The sequence below is a fragment of the Panulirus ornatus genome, chromosome 15 (genome assembly GCF_036320965.1).
Source record: "Panulirus ornatus isolate Po-2019 chromosome 15, ASM3632096v1, whole genome shotgun sequence".
Classification (NCBI taxonomy): Eukaryota; Metazoa; Arthropoda; class Malacostraca; order Decapoda; family Palinuridae; genus Panulirus; species Panulirus ornatus.
Window position 1 is genome coordinate 4,010,186 of NC_092238.1, and position 21,563 is coordinate 4,031,748.

General features: G+C 46.5%; 1 protein-coding gene and 1 long non-coding RNA gene across 5 annotated transcripts in view; one reads left to right on the forward strand and one right to left on the reverse strand.

Moving 5' to 3' along the window:
* LOC139753701 (uncharacterized) overlaps positions 1-21,563 on the forward strand; it is a 376,193-nt gene that overhangs the window by 97,012 nt on the left and 257,618 nt on the right. The gene's annotated exons all lie outside the window — the stretch shown is intronic.
* LOC139753699 (nephrin-like) overlaps positions 1-21,563 on the reverse strand; it is a 212,794-nt gene that overhangs the window by 31,475 nt on the left and 159,756 nt on the right. For all 3 annotated transcript variants that reach the window (XM_071670413.1, XM_071670411.1, XM_071670410.1), the window contains exons 2-3: positions 16,765-16,897; positions 5,853-6,046 (exon numbers count right to left, since the gene is read on the reverse strand). In XM_071670413.1, the coding sequence (XP_071526514.1) occupies positions 5,853-6,046; positions 16,765-16,897 (327 nt within the window). The remainder of the gene's footprint in view (positions 1-5,852; positions 6,047-16,764; positions 16,898-21,563) is intronic.

Sequence of the window (21,563 nt, forward strand, 5' to 3'; positions counted from 1 at the left end):
GTCAGAGAGCGATCCTGGTCCGCTTGTGACTGTATACTCCAGTGACGTGAGCCAGTTTAGACGGTCTTCCCCCACAGGACCAGCCATGAGCCGCAGCCTTAACTGAACTCAACACATGTGTCAACTTACAGCCGAAAAGAAAAAGAAAAAAGAAAAACAAACTCAAGAAATCTCAGCCTTCTTGTCCGTACTTGTCCTCATCAAAGATCCTCCCACTTGTTTACCATTCCGAGGCCGCCTTTGGGACATGCGGCATAATCCCCCTTTAGCCTCACTAAAGAAAAAAAATAGCCTATTTTAAAGTAAGATTACACTTGCGACATTTTAGATTCAGCACGTTGAATAAGGCTATGGAAGGGACAAATTCAAAGTATTATTTGAGTTTTGGGGAGATAAGAAATGTGTATATAAGGAAAGGGTGCTGGTACACGGCGAATCGAATGACTCGCGCTTGCGCGTTACCCCGACCTGGGGGCAGGCTGCCAGTTTGAGGATAATTATGACACAAGTATGATAATTTTGAGGCCTGTATGATAATTGTGTCCATTATCACATGCAAAATGTATTATAATTTTGTAGAACATTTTGTGAAATAGGAAATATACTGTGACATGTTAAAAATGAACTGTGGCACGTCACATATTATTTGTAAAAGATTTATTTATTAACAAGTATTAATGATGGACGGTACTGTATAAATGATTAAACATTTAAAACCAGAAGTCCTGGAAATGTGTTCACATAATGAGTAATATATGATGTGAGTTATGATTTTTGTTACAGGATTGCCCGATGGTGATGATTTCTCTCGAACATCAGAGTTCGTGTCCATTTGACGTGATATTTAGTCGTTAAATTCACCTTGATATTGGGTCATAGACCTATACATCACAGTTTCTGGACTTGCATTGATTCAGTCAGTACTGCATCTCTTGGATCCAACAAGTCCATGTTTGCTGAACGTTCATATGACTAGCGTCAGGGGGTATGAACGGACCTTCTAAAATAAGTGTGTTACCGTTACAACGGCTCTGCTCTCGTAGCCATACTTCTTTTCCACCTTGTTCGTTTATGTAACCAGTTTTATTTCTCATTTCATCGCTGCTCTTCCCCTCTGGTGCTCCTGTTGCTTGAGGTTTTTGGTGTTTTGTTTGGATGGCCTCAGGACGCACGCACTGCTTGCTGTCCCAGTTCTAGTCCCCCAGTACACTCGCTATCCCAATTCGTTCCCAGTACACTCGCTCTCCCAGTTCGTCCCCAGTACACTCGCTCTCCCAGTACCAGTACGCCGGGCGACGTCTCTTGTAGACGTTCATCCTTTCACCGCTGTGTACACTCGGCCTCTGTCGTCTGTCGAACTCCCTCCTGCGCATAAATCCTTCTCTGCATAACTTATACAAACAGCTTTTCAGACGCAGGCTCTGCTGCCGTCTCCCACCACACCCTCCTCATGCAAGAGGCAGGCACAGCTTTTGCGAGGAATTCCGTGTCCGTGTACGACCGCGAGGGTGCAGCACGTGTTCTGTACATGGAAACTCTTCATGCCGTGGTATGATAGACCCATGATAGATCAGGTACTTCGATGGTATTTTGCCGGAGTTAGTGTCCCAGATCACGTGATGGTGAGGGGAAGGTTGATGGGTTGATGTTTCTCATTCGCTTGAGTTAGTCTTGTTTGGTTGGATCACTGACAGTCTTCCAGTATAGCGGTGCATGTGTGTAGGGCTACAGACGTTCATCCTGGATAGAACAGACCAAGAGGTCGTCATTTGGGAACACTGGAGGCGATAGCACTTCAATTTTTCTGTGAAATACTCAGATCTGTGGTTTGGGTGATACTTTCTGGGATGTATATATAACTGATGAAGATGAGGAGTAGACGAGAGTAGACGGGGATTAGTGTGTTAGATGTCTCATTCAAGTACCGGGGTGTCAGCCCCTCCTGACTGTTCCACTACCGGAGTGTCAGCCCCTCCTGACTGGTCTCGTACCGGGGTGTCAGCCCCTCAGTACCAGACGGATGCACAGATCGTATTACTTACAACATTTGCGCCACAGTCACGGGCGCCATTCGGCTCTGTGTCACGTCCCAGCCTCACTAGACAAGGTCGTGCAACACATTTCAACACGAGGCTCGTGTGACATAGCTCAGCGCCCCAGCCGCACTACGAGGCTAATGTGCCATAGATCAACGCAGTCGCGTAAATGCTGATACCAACACGGAGAGATACAGCGGCAGCCAATGGGTAATTTCTGACGGTGTCATCTGTGTGATTTGCTCCTTCTGTTGGTGTGCCTTTAAAGAATTCTCTGGTCTTCCCTTAAGAAAAAGAAGAATTAGTCGCTGGAATAAATGGGTTTCATATTCTAGCCTACCTTGAAAGGCTCTCTTATGAAACGTCATCCCAGAACGTGCCATCATGGTGCAGGGAGAGAGAGAGAGAGAGAGAGAGAGAGAGAGAGAGAGAGAGAGAGAGAGAGAGAGAGAGAGAGAGAGAGAGAGTCATGTGGTTTGGAGGACTCCCCTCCCTCCCTCCGGCACCAGCAGGAGGCGGAGGAGGGCATTTGCAAGGTCCTCTCCAGAACCCAGTGCACCGAGGAACGTGTTGTGAGAACTTAAAGTGCTTCCACGAGTGTTTCCAGACTTCGGTAAAACTGAATTTATGTCAGTCATGCCAGTGTTTATGTCTTTCAGGTGGCTACTCTCTCGGCAAGGGGTGTTGCAGGGAAATACTGGAGCAGGCCACTTGGGGGCAAGTTTGGAAGCAGTTTTCGAGTGCTTCTGATACAAATATTTTCTCTACGTTGTGAGAATTTTGCCACAGTTGTCGATACTTCGATGGTCAAGTCTGGTATGGGTTAGGAGTGGAGTGGAGGGGATGGTGGTACGATTCACACTATGTGGTTGTGGCTGTGGCAGCTGTGGTGATTGGGAAGAAGTTCCACCCACTGTGTCCCACCAGTCCTCATCCTGAACTCAGCCAACCCACTCACTACCGTGTTATGCACCTCCTGACCACCGCGATTCTGTAGGGACGAGTCACGAAGACCCTTCTGCCACAGAAGTATGGGAGATGGCAATCTTATGGCAGCTACATCCTGAACCAACACGAATACAGATAATTCTTACATGCGAAACATGCGATCTCTCTGTATGCAGGCGTTGAGGCGAGTGTGGGAGCAATAGTGGCCCGTCTACTGGCGTCTGAGGGGCTGTGATTGCTAAGATAAATAGTTAAAGTTCTTTTTTTTGTATCCAGAGCATCTCCCGACGAGCCCTCTTTGTGTGTGATTTGATTCTTGAATAGGAGAGCAGGTCTCCTGCAGAGAGACAGTACCAGGATGATGAACGACTTCCTCAGAGCCGTTTTGTGAGTGACTTATGATCCTGCCTCTACAGGTGGCAGCTCCGAGGTCCATGGTTCATACCTACCTCTACAGGTGGTAGTTCGGTGGGACATGATTCCAATCTACCTCTACATTTAATAGCTTGGTGAGCCATGATTCAACTCTACCTCTTTATTTGGTGGGTCAGGGTTCAACTCTCCCTCTTCATTTGGTGGGTCATGGTTCCACTCTCCCTCTTCATTTGGTGGGTCAGGGTTCAACTCTCCCTCTTCATTTGGTGGGCCATGGTTCAACTCTCCCTCTTCATATGGTGGGTCAGGGTTCAACTCTCCCTCTTCATTTGGTGGGTCATGGTTCAACTCTCCCTCTTCATTTGGTGGGTCAGGGTTCAACTCTCCCTCTTCATTTGGTGGGTCATGGTTCAACTCTCCCTCTTCATTTGGTGGGCCATGGTTCAACTCTCCCTCTTCATTTGGTGGGTCATGGTTCAACTCTCACTCTTCATTTGGTGGGTCAGGGTTCAACTCTACATTTGGTAGCTTGATGGTCCATGGTTTAAAAAAGATACAGTTGAGCCGCTGCTGGGAAGAAGGCAAAATTCCTCACCTAACAGGATGGCACGAGTGTGTCTCAGTGCGCCTGAGAGTGCCTCTGCGTATTCCATTGTCCGTTTAGAACTGCATGTGCCAGCCCGTGGGAGAGATAGAGACCACAAATCTTCAGAGATATATGATAATTCTTCCGTATACAGTTCTCATATATTTTCCCGCGGACATTATTCTTACGCGCGATGTGTATGAGTGATGGCCCAGGCCGGCCGCCGCTGCGCCAGCTGTTCGCACTATATCGTCTCTCTCCAGCTGCTCTCAGCTGCCTCACCCGCCGCGGAGGCTGCAGAAGCTCGTCTGGTTGACCCCAAGAAGCGCCGCCAACGACCCCAGTAGGTCGAAGACTTCCTCCGTGACACCAGCGACTCCGTGACGTCACGGAAGGCACCAACTGACTTTGACGACGAACTACCCACGTGACGTCGTCAGGAGACGCCCGCCAACGACCCCTGACGACCACCTTCATGACACCAGAGGGCACCAACACGGTCCCCTGACGACCACGGTTATGACACCGGGAGGGCACCAACGACCCTCAGAGAGAGAGAGAGAGAGAGAGAGAGAGAGAGAGAGAGAGAGAGCAACATGCTGGGAACGCCTGGCTCCCCTCCCCCCATTGCGCTGGCGGCCACACAGTCGCTCGCCAACTGCCTCGTTATCGATGTGTTCCACGACCTTGCTCTCTCGTCCAGAAGTTCGTGGCAACAGTTGCCTCTTGCCTCCGAAGAGCGAATTACTGGTGAGGTCTGAAGTCTCCTGCTTTCCCTTGTCGTAAAGAATATTCTTCGAAGATCTTCATATTATTGCTTTTTTTTTGGGGGGGGGGGATATTTTAAGACTTTGAAGTTCTTAAAGAAGAATTCTCAGGACCGACAAATGAGGATTATTTTGTGAAGAATGTTCTCTGGGCACAGGCGATGTTCATTTGTTTGCGGAAGACAGACGTATTTTGCATCGCTGGGTCATATTGGGGATACGACGGTCACCCCAGCTGTCCCCAGGGCTATGCCAGTTGTTCTAAGGCCACCCCGGCTGTCCTACGCCCGCCCCAGCTGTTCCATGGCCATTCCAGCTGTCCCAGGAGCATTTCAGCAGTCCCACGTCCATGCGAGGCAGGGAAGGGAAACCGTGGAATGGTCTACTGGTCTTGGCTGTGGTTGGCAGGGTCTGGTTTCCGAGTATTATACATCACACTTTAGGCAGTGGAGGTGTGCAAATGAGGTCATTGTTCGTTTGTTCCTGACGCTTCCCAGCTAAGGGCAGGAGATGCAGCTGAAAATGCTATATCAATACGACTTCACGGAAAGAATAGAAATAGTCATCCACTGACGCCTCCACTCCGCCATCCTCCACGTCAACTTGAAATCCTCTCTTATCCCTCTTGCTGGGTCTGCGTTCCGTCTCGTCACATCACGTCACGTTACGTCACGTCACACTTGCTTTATGTATACCCAGGTTGGTATAGGATCCCCGGACGGCATGAGACGTGTGTAAAAAGATCTAATGTGCTTCTAACATCCCCGTTTCTTGCTTCCTCAGATTCCTCACAAATTTCCCACCTTTGATGCATTTATGATGCCATCCCTAAACACGGTGAATATATTTGTATCATCACAACACATGACTAAGTTTGCCTCATAGAAAATTGAGAATATTGCTCGCAGAAATAGGAGAAATCTTACTCAGATGTCGTCAACTGGTCAGTTCTGAGCATAGCCTCAAACTGTCGTCTATACATGGAGTATTGCTCTCATATTTTGAGTGGCTCTAAGCCCCATTAACCTTAATGGAAGAGTCTGAACTTAATAAGACTTTCTAACTTTACAAATCAGACTTCCAAACTTGACCCCCCACCCCCAACCCCCCTTTTATCACGGTCTTGGGGCAAAAACTTACCAATGACGGTGAGGTTGGTGATGAAGGTGAGCGTCGGGTTGGTGCGGAAGTCGACCCTGCACCTGTAGGTTCCTTGGTCGCCCACCTGCACGCGCTGCAGGGTGAGGGTGGCTGTTCCCGGGTGGAAGGTGGCGCGGGAGCCCAGGTGGGTCGGGCTCTTCCAGTGGGTGACCGTAGTCCTTCGCATGTCCAGGCTGCAGGAGGGAACACGACACTCGTGTCAGTCTCGTGGTTGTACCACTTGGATCACAGTCATACCACCAGATGTACCACTGATACAACATTCATACCACTGGTTGTACCACTTATACTACAATTACACCACTAATACCATTGTTATATCACTAGTACCACAGTTACAGATAATAATGATAATAATGATAATAATAATAATGATAATGATAATATTAATAATAATAATAATAATAATAATAATAATAATAATAATAATAATAATAACGATAATAATAATTAGAATAATGATAATAATTATAATAATGATAATAATAATGATAATAATAATGATAATAATAATAGTATGATTGTAATGATAATAATAATAATGATATTAATGATAATGATAATAGTAATGATAAAAATAATAATAATAATGATAATAGTAATAATAATAGAACATAGATAGAAAGACTGACAAGGTGTTCTATGGTAGAAATGATATAAACCATATAAATCACTGATTTTTTTTTTGAGTAAAACAATAACAGTTTTTCCTTATTTTGCATAATACTTCTGTTTTGGGATATGTCTGTAAAGGGTACTAAATATGGCTTGAATTTTCCAGTGTAAGCTTGGTGGCCCTACATAAATCAATGTAAGGGTAACTTTAAAAACAAAAAGTGTGGGGCTGGGGTGGGAATCATCAAGACGTAACTCACAGAAATACATATTTACCTTTTTCCTGCATATATATTAAATTGTTGAAATGGAAATGAATACATTAACACACACACACACACACACACACACACACACACACACACACCTTAATGCTCAGGTAATCACCCCTCAAATGCATAATGTATAAACCACAGAATTTGCTCCGCAAAATGTCCTGTACCGTGCAGATCTCCCTCCCTCGCTCCCTCCCTCGTGTGCTCGGCCGGAGCGTGGAGGCACCAAGCCCCATCTCGTTCTTAAACTCGTTCGTGATTAATTAACTAGTTACAGTTATGACTCTCCCCCCCCCCCCTTCCCCCCCGTGTCTGCAATTTCTCCGACAGTATATTTTCAAGCGAGTGATTCTGCCTCGCCTGAATTTTCAATAAACTGTTCTTCATTTATTCACTCGCTGTGCGAGGGTGTCATGCTGTTCCCCTCTCCCCCCAAACTGTGCAGACAGGAAATTATAAAAGAAAAAAGGTAATTATACACAAACACGTCTAATATTGACATCCTCTTTGGAAAACGCATTTCTCACCGTCTATCACTGGAATGTTTAAGATATACCCGCGTCCTGTTACACAGATACTGGCCTATAAAATGGCCCACTTGTTGAGTCTCATACAATATTCAAGTAAAATGGAGGACTGCAAGGAACGGTGGAGATTCTGGAGAGCTCTTATTATTATTATTTTTTTTTGCAAGGGGGGATGAATTGGAATGAACCACAGTGAATTGGAATGAACCACTGAGCAAATTACGACAAACTGGATGACGTGGAGTGGACCATTTGTTCCCTGTTCAGAATATTGAAATGAATTATAGATTTAGAAGCAAGGATGATGATATATATATATATATATATATATATATATATATATATATATATATATATATATATATATATATATATAAGTAACATTTAGTTGTGATGAAAGGACGACGAAGCATTACGAAACACACTCCATTTCATCACCAACTCAGAGGACCGCTTGAACACTATACTTTGAAGTGAGGAAAATCTGCTTATATCAAGTAACGTTATCTTAGATAATGCTTATCAGACAGAAGGGTTTACTTGCTACACACGACACCGAATGATGTAGTTTCGTACACATGAGCTTAAGCCCCACACACCCCTTTACCCAGCTGAGCACGACTCAACGACCCTTGGGGTTAAGACGTAACGACCCATCAGCACGAAGGTACCAATTACGTCTCGGTACGTTAGTTCTGACCTTTGACCTGACCCTCAACGGTCAGTTTAAAAGGTCGTACCGTCGTGGCCGTGAGTCGTATCCTTGTTGGCCAAAGGGTCGTGGAAAATGTGCAATCATCAGAGTTCGCTCCGTCGTGCTCAAGGGTCGTTACGTTATATACTCTGTAGCCTCAAGGTAGAAAAAAAAAATGCCGGAAGGACGTTCGCAGAAAACGAGGCTCATGCGTCGTTAAAGAAATCGGGGGGTGAAGTTGGTGACGGACACAGAAAACGAAGTTCGTGTTTGTCTAACAAAGAATCACGACTCAATAATGGACAAATTTTTAACCCGGTAAAAGAAAAATTTATGAAGAAACTTTGATAAAGTCTTCTCTTAAGTATGATAATCACACACACACACACACACACACACACACACACACACACACACACACAAATATTTAAGTGCAGTTGATAACATAGAATGAAGATGGAGCGAGTGATGTTTTATTAGCGAGACGAGACAGACATTCATGGCGTCTCAGAGGGTAAGAAAATATATGATTGAAATAAAGAAGTGTTTACAGACGAACGGCTGGGTCCTGTCACAAATAATTCCCCCCCCCCCCTCATTACAAAGTTATAATCATGTTATTAATATGCTAATGGCGTTCGTCTTAAGGGATTCTTTTAGGTTATTATATTATCCCCACAGCGAGGACAGGTCAGGAACAAACAGACGATCACTGACAGTGAGATACCACGTTTTCGCTGATTAGAAAACGAGAGACTGGTTGTGCAGTTGTGCTGTACACAGTCGAGACACGACGCCATAGCTGCCTGGTTTATGTATACCCGCCTCACTGGGCTAATATTTATCATGGTGGCCAATACATGGGACACAGTATGTGGAGATCTGCCTGGCTTACGTTGACCCATGTCACTGGGCGAATATTTCTCACAATGGCCTGTTGAGGGACACAGGATGTGGAGGAAAGATTTGGATGAACCTGTAAGCAAGACTTGGATGGGAAATTTATGGCAGGACAGAGGAGACGGGTATGCTGCACAGCTGTATGTTCGCTGACCTGCCGAGCTAAGGAACTGGTGTAGGGGGCTACAGAATGCACAGCGCGACAGAAGCAAGAAACAGGTGCTCAGGGCTACAGAACCATCAGGTGCACAGGGCTACAGAGCCAACAGATGCACAGAGCTATAGAACCAACAGGTTAGAACCAACAGGTGCACAGGGCTACAGAATCAACAGATGCACAGAGCTATAGAACCAACAGGTTAGAACCAACAGGTGCACAGGGCTATAGAACCATCAGGTGCACAGGGCTACAGAACCAACACGTGCACAGAGCTATAGAACCAACAGGTGTAGAACCAACAGGTGCACAGGGCTACAGAACCAAAAGGTGCACAGGGTTACAGAACCAACAGGTGCACAGGGCTACAGAACCAACACATGCACTGGGCCACATAGCCAACACATGTACAGTGCTACAGAACCGAGGCACAACGAGTTAAAACTCTGTGGAAAATGATTTCGTGTGTGGGGGAAATGTACCTTTACAAACAGGGGCAATGAAGACTGGGGAGGGGGGAGAGAAAGATAAAGAAAAGCCGTTCTTTAAATGCCATAAATGTTGAAATAATAAGGCCATTAAGGGAAGACACAGGATGAAAATTTCCACTCGGTAAATTATGATGAACTGGTGTAAGAATGATGATAGATTGTCGGCTCCTGTTGCAGATAACCTCATTGCAGGCCAGTAGGTCTTCTGTTAGATGTCTCTTCCTCTTCCTCTTCGTATTCCTTTCTCTCTCTCTCTCTCTCTCTCTCTCTCTCTCTCTCTCTCTCTCTCTCTTGCATTCACCTTTCCAGTCATTGCAGCCTGGATCGCGAGGTGCGTTGGATGCAGTCGACGGTTTTTGGCGCGTACGAAAACCTTCTCTTAAAGTCTTTCATAATATATATCGGGAGAGGGAGTAGATTATCACGGGTCTTTATATGCCTGTGATGCATCCCCAGAAATGTGGAGTAATGAGAATGGATGAATGACTCTCATGCATTGTGTTGGTTGGTTAGTGGTCGTCTTTCCAACTCCCATGGTAATGGTGGCAGCAGTCTGCCATCGGTGGCTGGTGGGAGCCTGCCTTCCACCATAGTAATGGTGGCAGCAGTCTGCCAGCAATAGCTGGTGGGAGCCTGCCTTCCACCATTGTAATGGTGGCAGCAGTCTGCCATCAGTGGCTGGTGGGAGCCTGCCTTCCACCATTGTAATGGTGGCAGCAGTCTGCCAACAATAGCTGGTGGGAGCCTGCCTTCCACCATTGTAATGGTGGCAGCAGTCTGCCATCAGTGGCTGGTGGGAGCCTGCCTTCCACCATTGTATTGGTGGCAGCAGTCTGCTAACACTAGGCTGGTGGAAGACTGCCCTCCATCACTGGAAGACTGGTGGCAGATGTGCGCCAGCAAACATTAGGAATTTCCTCATAATTCACAAGCTGGGAAAAACGTATTCTGAAAATTATGAAACTAATGCCTACTGAATTTTGGGTAATTTATCCACAAGATATTATCATCCAGTAGTCAGCGTTCCTGGCCGTGGCGTATTTACGGGGCCGTTCGAGGTCCAGACTGTTTAGGTTCGAATCCTCGTCTCGGCAGTCGGTTCGCAGTCACTCTAGGTGTTCATCCTCCCCTTCAGCTTAGGCTAGATCCCTTGTAAGCTGATGCATCCTCCTCGCTTTTTATCGTCTTTCTAACCTCGGTATGACCCACAAACATGTTCAGGTTCCTAGGAGTCCAATCTTTCTCGTATGTCATTGCCACAGATCAAGAAGAGCAACGGTTCCAGGGCAGACTCCTGCAGCACGCCTCTGGTGACCTCAACCCTTTACGAGAACGCTACTCTGATGTACGTCCGTCCTTCTTTCCATTCCACTAAGGTAATTCCCAATGCATCGAAGGAGTCTCCTCCTTATTCCTGGTAGAATAAGGAGGTCATCCAATAACTTCCTGATTATCTTTTCCTGTATCGTACATACCACACAAGTCAGGGTGACCAAGCTGTAGTCCAGCGTCTCCCCTCGCTGTTCCCTTTCTTAAAGATAGGTATGACGTTTGCCCTTTCCCCTCCCTTGGCACTTTACCGTTTTCCAATATGATGAACGACAGTTGAAGCGGTATGTCTGGTGTATCTGCACACATATGCAGCAAATATGGAGAAATTTCATCAAGTCCATCAGCAGTGTATGGATCCAGACTTTTCAGTAGTCTGTTTATGTCCAGTCTTGAAATCTCAGCGCGTTCCAGTGCCCCCTCCTCCCTCTTCCATTTCAGTGGCGATGCTTCAGTGTTTTCCACCGTGAAAACCCCTCTGAATCTGTCGTTGATTTCCTCGTATATCCTCACATCATCGTCCATTACCTCGTTTTCCTTATCCTTATTAGCTGCTCTTCAGCTGGCAATTTACTCCAAACGAATTTATGAGTAACGTCCAGTTGTACTCGCTCCTTCCTCTCACACCAGACAGACACTGGCTGGTTGGCGGTCCAATTATACACTCCATAACATTGCAAAGTTCCTCTGCTTCCTGACATCTTTTATCGACCCACGAATCCCTCTTTCACATTCCTCGCGTTTTCTTTCAAGACCACGGGTAACCATTTTTCTCCTCCTTTACTGTAAAGTTTCACAGACCCCTGCTATCACAATGCCCAGGTTCCTGGCTATTGAACTCCATTCCACCAGTCTGTCACAACGGGAGTGGTTGAAGCTCTTTGTAGCTTCCACGATTATATCTGCTCCTCTTGAGTTGGGGGTCCCATATGTGCTCTTATATTTACATCCTGTTTTTCCTGTTCTTTTTCTTCTTTTTAACCACATAACGAGACTGAACCATTTCAACTTCACTTTTTTCCCCCGGGTGTTTGCATCGTGTATGATATTATCCTCTCGTGTATTAGCATGTGTGATGATGAGGATCTGTTAATGGTGAGGTGTTGGTGCGTCTGACCCAGGCAGGAGTGGTCATTCCCATGCTGGTGTGGGAAATGTTTTTCTTGTACACACGCGCTTAAGAACTTGTGTCTCCACGATTCTTCGTGTGTGTGTGTGTGTGTGTGTGTGTGTGTGTGTGTGAGTTTGTGTATGTAATTACTTATTTGTAAAGTAATTAACTGTTTTGTACTGTACGGGGAAGGGAGTTTTACACTCGTGTGTGTGTGTGTGTGTGTGTGTGTGTGTGTGGCGTGTCATGAACACATCGATAACGTCGCGTGACGTCATCCTATGCCTATTTCGTATCATAGGATTATCCTGCAGGAGAAAGGAAGTATAAAACGCAGTCCTTGAAAACAGCCTCTCACACATTTCTGGAAATATAGGTTATTATCAGTATTGCTTATTGCTATATATATATATATATATATATATATATATATATATATATATATATATATATATATATATATATATATATATATGATGGAGTGAAAAAGATTTTGTGTGATCGGGGTCTGAACATGCAGGAGGGTGAAAGGAGGGCAAGGAATAGAGTGAATTGGAGCGATGTGGTATACCGGGGTTGACGTGCTGTCAGTGGATTGAATCAAGGCATGTGAAGCGTCTGGGGTAAACCATGGAAAGCTGTGTAGGTATTTATATTTGCGTGTGTGGACGTATGTATATACATGTGTATGGGGGGGGGGTGGGCCTTTTCTTTCGTCTGTTTCCTTGCGCTACCTCGCAAACGCGGGAGACAGCGACAAAGTATAATAAAAAAAAAAGAAAAAAAAAAAATATATATATATATATATATATATATATATATATATATATATATATATATATATATATATATATATATATATATATATAGAGAGAGAGAGAGAGAGAGAGAGAGAGAGAGATTAGAGACGAGATTACATGTCTGAGAAATCATGTCTCGCTGAACCTTTCTTCCTCACAACAAACACTTATGCGTCTTTTCCCCCTCTCCCATTTTGTAGGACCCTTTTGTAGGTGGTGCCTTTTGTGGCTGGGCTCCTGAAAGGACACGTTCAGTGTATTGTTAAGGGCATCTCAGGTAGTGGAGAGAGAGAGAGAGAGAGAGAGAGAGAGAGAGAGAGAGAGAGAGAGAGAGAGAGAGAGAGAGAGAGAGAGAGAGAGAGAGAGAGAGGAAAAAGTCATATTCTCACATTTCTTGGATGTACATCTCCGTACAATACAATGTTCTGGATCTCCTCAAAGACGATTGAAGTAAGATTAGACCTTAAAATCCCTTTTCGCTTATAATGGAAGGCAGTTTTTTTTTCTTTAAAACTTTGTGATATAAGTCAGTTTAAATGCTTTCCCTTATGATGGAAAAGGTAGTTTAAAAGCGTTACCTTATTATAAAAGTTTAAAAGCTTACCTGCATGATGTAATCTAGTTTAGAAGCCTTTTTTATGACACGAGGCAGTTTAAACGCTTCCTCTTGATAAAATACAATTGAAACGCTTTTCTTTTCGATAAAAGGCAGTTTGATATTATTTTCTTAAGATGAAAGGCAGTTTAAAGTATTCCCTTTATGATCAAGGGCAGTTTGTACGCAATCACTTATCACGAAAGGCAGTTTAAACGCCTTCTCTTATGAGAAAAGACAGTTTAAACGCGTGATGTAAAATGCAGTAAACCTCCCCCACACTCACCTCCCACGCAAATTTCTCTCCATGTGTCAGGTATTCCCCTGGCCCGTGTACGTCATTCAGCACGAGTGAGATGACCTAACAAATATTCATGAAGAAATTGGTTGGGAATTTATGCAAAAATTAACCATTCCTTAATCACGGTATGATTACTCTATGTAATTAACCCCCCCACCTCCCCCAGAAAAAAAAAATATCGGGAGGTCTGACATTATCATAAACCTTCGCAAATCTAATAATGCGTCCGGAGCACTTACAAATTAAGAGCATAAAAAACGGCCAGTGTGTTGAAGTTATTATTAATATTTTTTTTTTCAGATTTTTTTCATTAGGTTTTGAGTGATCGGCGGGTGACAGTGTGCGGTGTCACCACACACACACACACACACACACTATGTGGGGGGGGGGGGACTCAAACTACGGAATACGGTTGGGGTGAGGGGTCAAGGGGTCAAACTACAGCTGGGAGGCCAGGAGGGAGGAGGGAGGTCGATGACTTAATGACCCCCCTCGTGTGATCATGACCTAAGCACACACACACACACACACACACACACCTCAGGTATGGCGGGGGGAGAGGCAGCAGGAGTTGGCTGGCCATAGGTGATCGAGGTCGCGTCTGCGACCTTACGGGTGCTGCTGGAGGAGGTTTGGACGTCGCGTTTCTCTGACGAATTCAGTTCCCTCCGTTCCAGGCGTGCGATCCGTCCGTCCGTCTCCCGCCTGCCACGGACGGTGAGGGCCGTCCGTGGCAGGCCGGTCCCTGGTACTCGTGGGTTCGAAACTTGAGTGCTCGAGTGTCGTAACGTCGGGCTCGAGGGTCACGTGTCGTGCTCAAGGCTCATATGTCGTGCTCAAGGCTCATATGTCGTGCTCAAGGATCATATGTCGTGCTCAGGACTCGTCCGTCGTGCTCGGGGCTCAGAACCCCCAGTGTGGATCACCCAGGAGGCGTGGAGAGAGCCCCATAGGCAACATTGTGGTCGATAGATTTTCCTGTCCGATGATTCTCCCTCCGGCGGGAGTCACCCCCGGGCGACCACCTTCCCCGGGTGGGTAGTGGTCCAGTGCACGATCGTCCGCGCGAACAAACTGCCAGTCGGCAGCTGCACACACAGCCTGCACGTGGCTCGCTTGTGGCTGCATACACAGCCTGCACGTGTTTCGCTTGTGGCTGCACAGCCTGCACGTGTTTCGCTTGTGGCTGCATACACAGCCTGTCTGCACGTGTTTAACTTGCGGGTGATTAATGATTACGTGACTTGTGATTAATAGATGAATTATATTATTTGTTATTGACCTTTCAGTAGTTAAGTGGCCGTTAATTTTCCGTCCCTTAATTGCCTGGTTGACGGTCCGGACGTCCGGTCACCAGTGATGCATGGTCGTCCGTCCTGCGGCCGATCACTCGAACGGTTAATGTTCGTCCTGTTATTGTTCGTCCGGACATCACTCATCCGGTTAATGTTCGTCCGGACATCACTTGTCCGGTTAATGTTCGTCCGGACATCACTTGTCCGGTTAATGTTCGTCCGGACATCACTTGTCCGGTTAATGTTCGGACGTCACTCGTCCGGCCGTTACTCGTCGGGTTAATGTTCGTGCGGTCATCACTCGTCCAGTGTCAGGCTGGCCGGGGTGGGTCAGGACAGGGAAGCGCCACTTTAAGGCCACAGTACCTGACGATGATGAAATGGAATACACAAACTATTTTGATCCCCGGATGACGTCAGTTATCACCCCCAGGTGACGTCAGTTATCACCCCCGGGTGACGTCAGTTATCACCCCGGATGACGTCAGTTATCACCCCCAGGTGACGTCAGTTATCACCCCCGGGTGACGTCAGTTATCACCCCCAGGTGACGTCAGTTATCACCCCGGATGACGTCAATTATCACCCCCAGGTGACGTCAGTTTGTAGCTCCCTTCCGAGTGACTCACATCCTGCAAGCGTCTTGTTCCTTCTGTATTTTCCACATCTATCGTGATATGAGCTTATGTAAGATCTACTTAAAAACTAAGGCAACTTTTTCTTTTTAGGGAAGACTAAACCGAGCACGTTAAAGCATAAGGCAACTACCGATTCGGAGGGGGTGACGTGGAAGACCCTTGACGAGGCGCAGGAAGTGAGGGGGGAGGGACAGAGTCGTGCATTAAAGTCCAGGATGTGGGCTACGGTGATGGCATTGTGTAGCACGTTATGCACGGTGGGCGCACGGTCTCGTGGGACGCAGAGGTAGACGCCTGCCTTCGCAGACGCAGATGTCTTGGGGCAACGCATTTCTCGTGTACGTGGGAGAGGTAGAGATGCAGTGGCTGGCAGGGTGGCAGTGTGGTCAAGTTGTGGGTCTGTTTTCGTGGTACCATTGTGGTCCGGCGCAGCTTATCTGCTTGGTGTCATTGTGGTCAGGAGCAGCTTATCTTGGTGTCACTGTGGTCAGTAGCAGCTTATCTTGGTGTCTATGTGGTCAGGCGCACCTTATCTTCTTATCAGTATGGTCAGGAGCAGCTTATCTTCTTATAAGTATGGTCAGGAGCAGCTTATCTTCTTATCAGTGTGGTCAGGAGCAGCTTATCTTCTTGGTGTCAGTGTGGTCAGGAGCAGCTTATCATCTTGGTGTCAGTGTGGTCAGACAGTTGGGCTGTCAATGATGAGGCTAAAGAGGACAGAGGACGGAGGGAGAGTGGCTGGTAGCCAGCAGAGGCCAGACTCTCACTCCAGCTGGCCGGGATCAGATGATCATTGAAAGCCTTTGTGGCTCTGGGAAAACTATTCGCTCGAAATTGGTCAAACGGATTTGTAATTGGCGCCGAGGGCTATTGTGATCTTGGGGCGACTTTACAGGACTGTGCCTGAGCCTCATGGAATATTTCAGCTGAGACACACACACACACACACACACACACACACACACACACACACACACACACACATACACAAAGCAACCCCCCCCCCCCCCCAAGCGAGCAGTGCAGCGCAATCCCGCTAATCCATAAAAAGTAATTGGTTTTACCGATCACACACACACACACACACACACACACACACACACACACACACACTTAGAGGCAGGTGGTGGTGGTGCCCCGTGCGCACGACACCTCTCACTGACCTGTAGATGGGCTTGTCGATGCCATTCTTGTACCACAGGACGAGGAGCGCGGGCTCTGCGGGTGGCGGGGAGGTCAGGTTGCAGGGCAGTTTGCCTGTGCCGCCCAGGACCGCCCATACCTTCCGGGTGGGACCTGCGAGAGATGAGAACATGAGTTACCGACATGAGATTAGATGGATTAGATGGATCTTAAGACTGAGATTAAATGGATTAAATGGATCTTAAGACTGACATTAAATGGATTAAATGGATCTTAAGACTGAGATTAAATGGATCTTAAGACTAAGGGAAGGTGTGTAAATGTATATGTACATCGATGGGTAGACTGATGTGTGTGTGTTTATATACCATAAGGGTAGGATGGACTTCAGTCTATCGCGGCTCAGAAGATATGACACAACATATTGATGAACAGACAGGTGATTCTCTCTCTCTCTCTCTCTCTCTCTCTCTCTCTCTCTCTCTCTCTCTCTCTCTCTCTCTCTCTCTCTCTCTCTCTCTCTCTCTCTCTCTCCTTTATCTTGTCTCCCTCCCGGCTCCATCATTCTTCCAACACACGTCTTTCCACCCCTCCCCGTCCCTCCCACCGTTTCTCCATCTATTACCTCCTTCTCAAGGCATCCGCCACCTCCTTCTATACACCACCCCTCTCATCCCTCTCCATGTTCGCCCTCCCTTTCCTCCATCCCTATGTCTCCCCTCCTTCCACCTATCTTCCTTCATTATTCATCTCCAGTTCTTCTCCATCTCTCTCGTCTACTCCATCTATATCTTCTTCTTTACTCTATTCTTAATTAACCTCACATCTCCATCCCTGTACCTTCAACCCTCCCCCTACTCACTCCCTCCATCTCTCTTCCTTCCCTCCATCTCATTCCCTTCCCTTTGGAAATACATATAAATTAATCATTACAATATGGTGAATTAGGAGCGCCCCATCATCATCATCATCATCATGATCATGATCATGACGTCATGGTCTATATTTTTCCCGGCTGATGTCTGCTGGTAATTTTTTCCTCTGGTAGATTTTCTCTTTTCTAGGTAATTAGCTCATGATCTAAATATTGGCAGCCGACATGTGAAAAATTGGATGATACCTCATTAGCATAATTTTTCAGTTTCAATAACACGGGGGATATTTTTTCTTTTTTTTTTTTTTTGCGGTGCGATGGAATGGAATTCATAGGTTTAATTAGTATTTCAGTCACCTTCCGTTTAGCACCGGTGTTAGGGGGTCGATGATGTGAACTGTGTATCACTGCTTCGAATCCCGTGTGTAAGATCTTTGGTAAGACATCTCGGAAGATGTCTTCATATAGATCAAAATCTGTGATAAGAAATGCTGCTATATTCCACCTGGGGGTGTGAAGAACACCAGCAAGCTCCACCTGGGGGTGTGAAGAACACCAGCAAGCCCCACCTGCGGGTGTGAAGAACACCAGCAAGCCCCACCTGGGGGTGTGAAGAACACCAGCAAGCTCCACCTGCGGGTGTGAAGAACACCAGCAAGCTCCACTTGGGGGTGTGAAGAACACCAGCAAGCTCCACCTGGGGGTGTGAAGAACACCAGCAAGCTCCACCTGGGGGTGTGAAGAACACCAGCAAGCTCCACTTGGGGGTGTGAAGAACACCAGCAAGCTCCACTTGGGGGTGTGAAGAACACCAGCAAGCTCCACCTGGGGGTGTGAAGAACACCAGCAAGCTCCACCTGGGGGTGTGAAGAACACCAGCAAGCTCCACCTGGGGGTGTGAAGAACACCAGCAAGCTCCACCTGGGGGTGTGAAGAACACCAGCAAGCTCCACCTGGGGGTGTGAAGAACACCAGCAAGCCCACCTGGGGGTGTGAAGAACACCAGCAAGCTCCACCTGGGGGTGTGAAGAACACCAGCAAGCTCCACCTGGGGGTGTCGGACCCTCGTGATAACGAAGTATACTGGGCGGCCGAGCGAACAGTGTGGTAAGTAAGCCGTAAATCCCGGCCAGCGCTGGACCAAATTTCCGAGCTGTCACGGCGGTCGATCGTCCGGAAGTGACCGGCGCGCCCTCCCCTGAAATCGCCATCTGAAAAATCAACCGGCGATCAGTCCCTCTCCCGCGGGCTAGCGCGCCTCGACCAGCAGCACCAGTCTTCCTCCTCCTCCTCATCCTCCTACTACTACTGCTACTACTACGTGGAAAAATGACTCTACCAACTCTCTCTCTCTCTCTCTCTCTCTCTCTCTCTCTCTCTCTCTCTCTCTCTCTCCTTTTTATAACGTTTGGAGGAGGAGAGTAATCCCAAGAAACTTTAAGAAGATTGGGGGAAAAAATACCTCTTCTTTTTTTTTTTCTTCCTCTGTGGAGAGGAAAGATCAGATCACAGCTGATAACAAATATATATATATATATATATATATATATATATATATATATATATATATATATATATATATGTATATGCTTTATGATGAAAATGATAGGGGGTAGGGAGGAGTGTGAGGTGGGTAGGGAGGAGTGTGAGGTGGGTAGGGAGGAGTGTGAGGTGGGTAGGGAGGAGTGTGAGGTGGGTAGGGAGGAGTACGAAGATAGTAATAAAGATCAGGAAGGTGGGTGTATATATGGCGCCTGTTTGGGAGACGATGGGAAGGCGGTAGCCTAGTGTTAATGAGACAAAGTTACAACCACCAGTCCTGACAAGACGTGTGCCAGGCACCATTTCAACCCTCGTAAGTCAGGAGTGCAGTACTTCCCTGGGGGCGGCTGCTGTCTCCAGCCTACTGACGCAGAGGGTGTAAGTAAGATGGTTCCGGCCAGCACTTCAACATTTCTTGCTCCCAACCATCTATGTAATTCGCTCGCTCCCTTACACTCTCTCACTTTCTCACTCAACATACGAATGAAGAAGACTCCCATTCAGTACATCTTCGTAAAGGGGGAGAGGACAGAGCAGGAGGGAACTCAGTCATTTGATAAAAGATAACTTGAATCTATTACAGTTACTGGTGAGTGATGTTGACCCCTTCGTGTATTATATGTTGGGGAAACCAACAGCAAGAAAATCCATCTGCCTGATTGGTTTTGTAGTGTACGATCCTTCAAAACGACTTGATGAGGTGGATCAGCACCCAGTAATGAAAGCACAATCAGGGTATTTGAGGGAGCATCGAGACCATCCCTGCCCGGCTGGTGATGAAGATTTGATCATACGTACGATGCAAATTAACCTAAGCGCCTCTGAGGTCTGTGTGGAGGATGCCCAACACGGTGGCTAAAGTTTTAAGAATACGTTTGGGGAAATTTTCGTCATCAAGCACATCAGCGAACCCGAATCATATGCGTTGATTCATCTATACCGAGGTTTCACCTTCACGTGCAGGAGCCATGACACAGACAGCATCAGTTCCATAACCCGCTGGAGACATACGGTCGTGCAGGGCGCGATTCGGTGCACCTGATAGCTAAGGGTATCCAAAAGGCTTCACTGAGAAGCCTGAACGTCTGAAGGAAGGCTCAAGGGGAGGAAAGGTTAGTGGAACTACTGCTTTACGAACGTGTAGACTCGAAGTTCCTCAGCCAAGGATGGCGCAGCGGTACGAGAGATCCTGTGACCTCTCTACCGAGGGAGTGAGTAAGTACTAGCGAACAAGCGGTAGGATACGGAGGGAAGGGACCAGAAACGAAAGAGGCATCGTTCAGCTGAAGATCTACGTGGAAAGACCCAGCAGTGTAGTGGTGTAATGTGGGGGTAGGTGGCAGGGCCTCCTAACGTCATCTGCAAGACAGTGGGCTGGGAGGTACAGAGTTCTTATTACACCTTCATAAAATTTCAGGCTTTTGTTGCAGGATACTAATGTGTTTTTCCAGGTAAATTTCTCTTGAAATATAATACAATTTTGCTTCAGGATTAAATGCCACCGTGCAATTGTTCTCCACAGTCTCGTTATGTGGGGACGTGACTGTACCGAGGGGAAGGCATTTGGAGGAAAGATGAGGAATACGAAATCACACAGTAAAGTGAAACTACTCTCTGGCCATGGGGGAAAAAAAGGAAAAAAAAAAAAAAAACCAGCCCCACAGTTGGATGATAATATTTTTCCAAACGCTTAACAATGACATGGTTTTCTTATGTGCAAGACAAGGAAGATTTCGTCCCGTGTTTGGATTCTGTTTTGAAGTCTGGCCTCAACTGTCCATTTAGTTCAGCTGTGTTGGGGTGGTTCATCTGGTTATGCTGATCCATCTGTGGAGTTCCAAGATGTTTCAGGGTTACAGATCCCAATTTTGGGGTCACGTTATTGATATTCATGAATATTTTCTTTGCATGGGAAATGTGAAGGAATGAGAAGACAGTACTGGAATAAATAGGGAAGAGAAGAAAGAAAAAATTTCTAGGGAAGATTGCTTGTGACAAGGTAAATAACAGTTCTAAAGGACTTCATAATTTGATCAGAAACAAATTATAAGTTTGGAAAAAAAAATATTTCGAATTAGAGGAACGGGTTATTGAAAACATGAAAATACGGGAAATGTTGAATGTTTGTTAGGTTCTGAAGTGTGTGTGTGTGTGTGTGTGTGTGTGTGTGTGTGTGTGTGTGTGCAATTGAGTGTCCATTGCCACCACCACTACCTCGGGGGAAGGGTTGGAGAGAGAGAGCATGGGAGGCGCCGTGACCGGTACACAATTTAAGGATCGAAATCCATAAAAGACACGTGACTTTCACGATGTCTCTTGCCTTATTTACTAAAGGAACGTCTTGCACCACTCGACAGTCCGCCGGGGATGTGTTTTTTAAGGGCTCACCAGAAGCCGGATTTA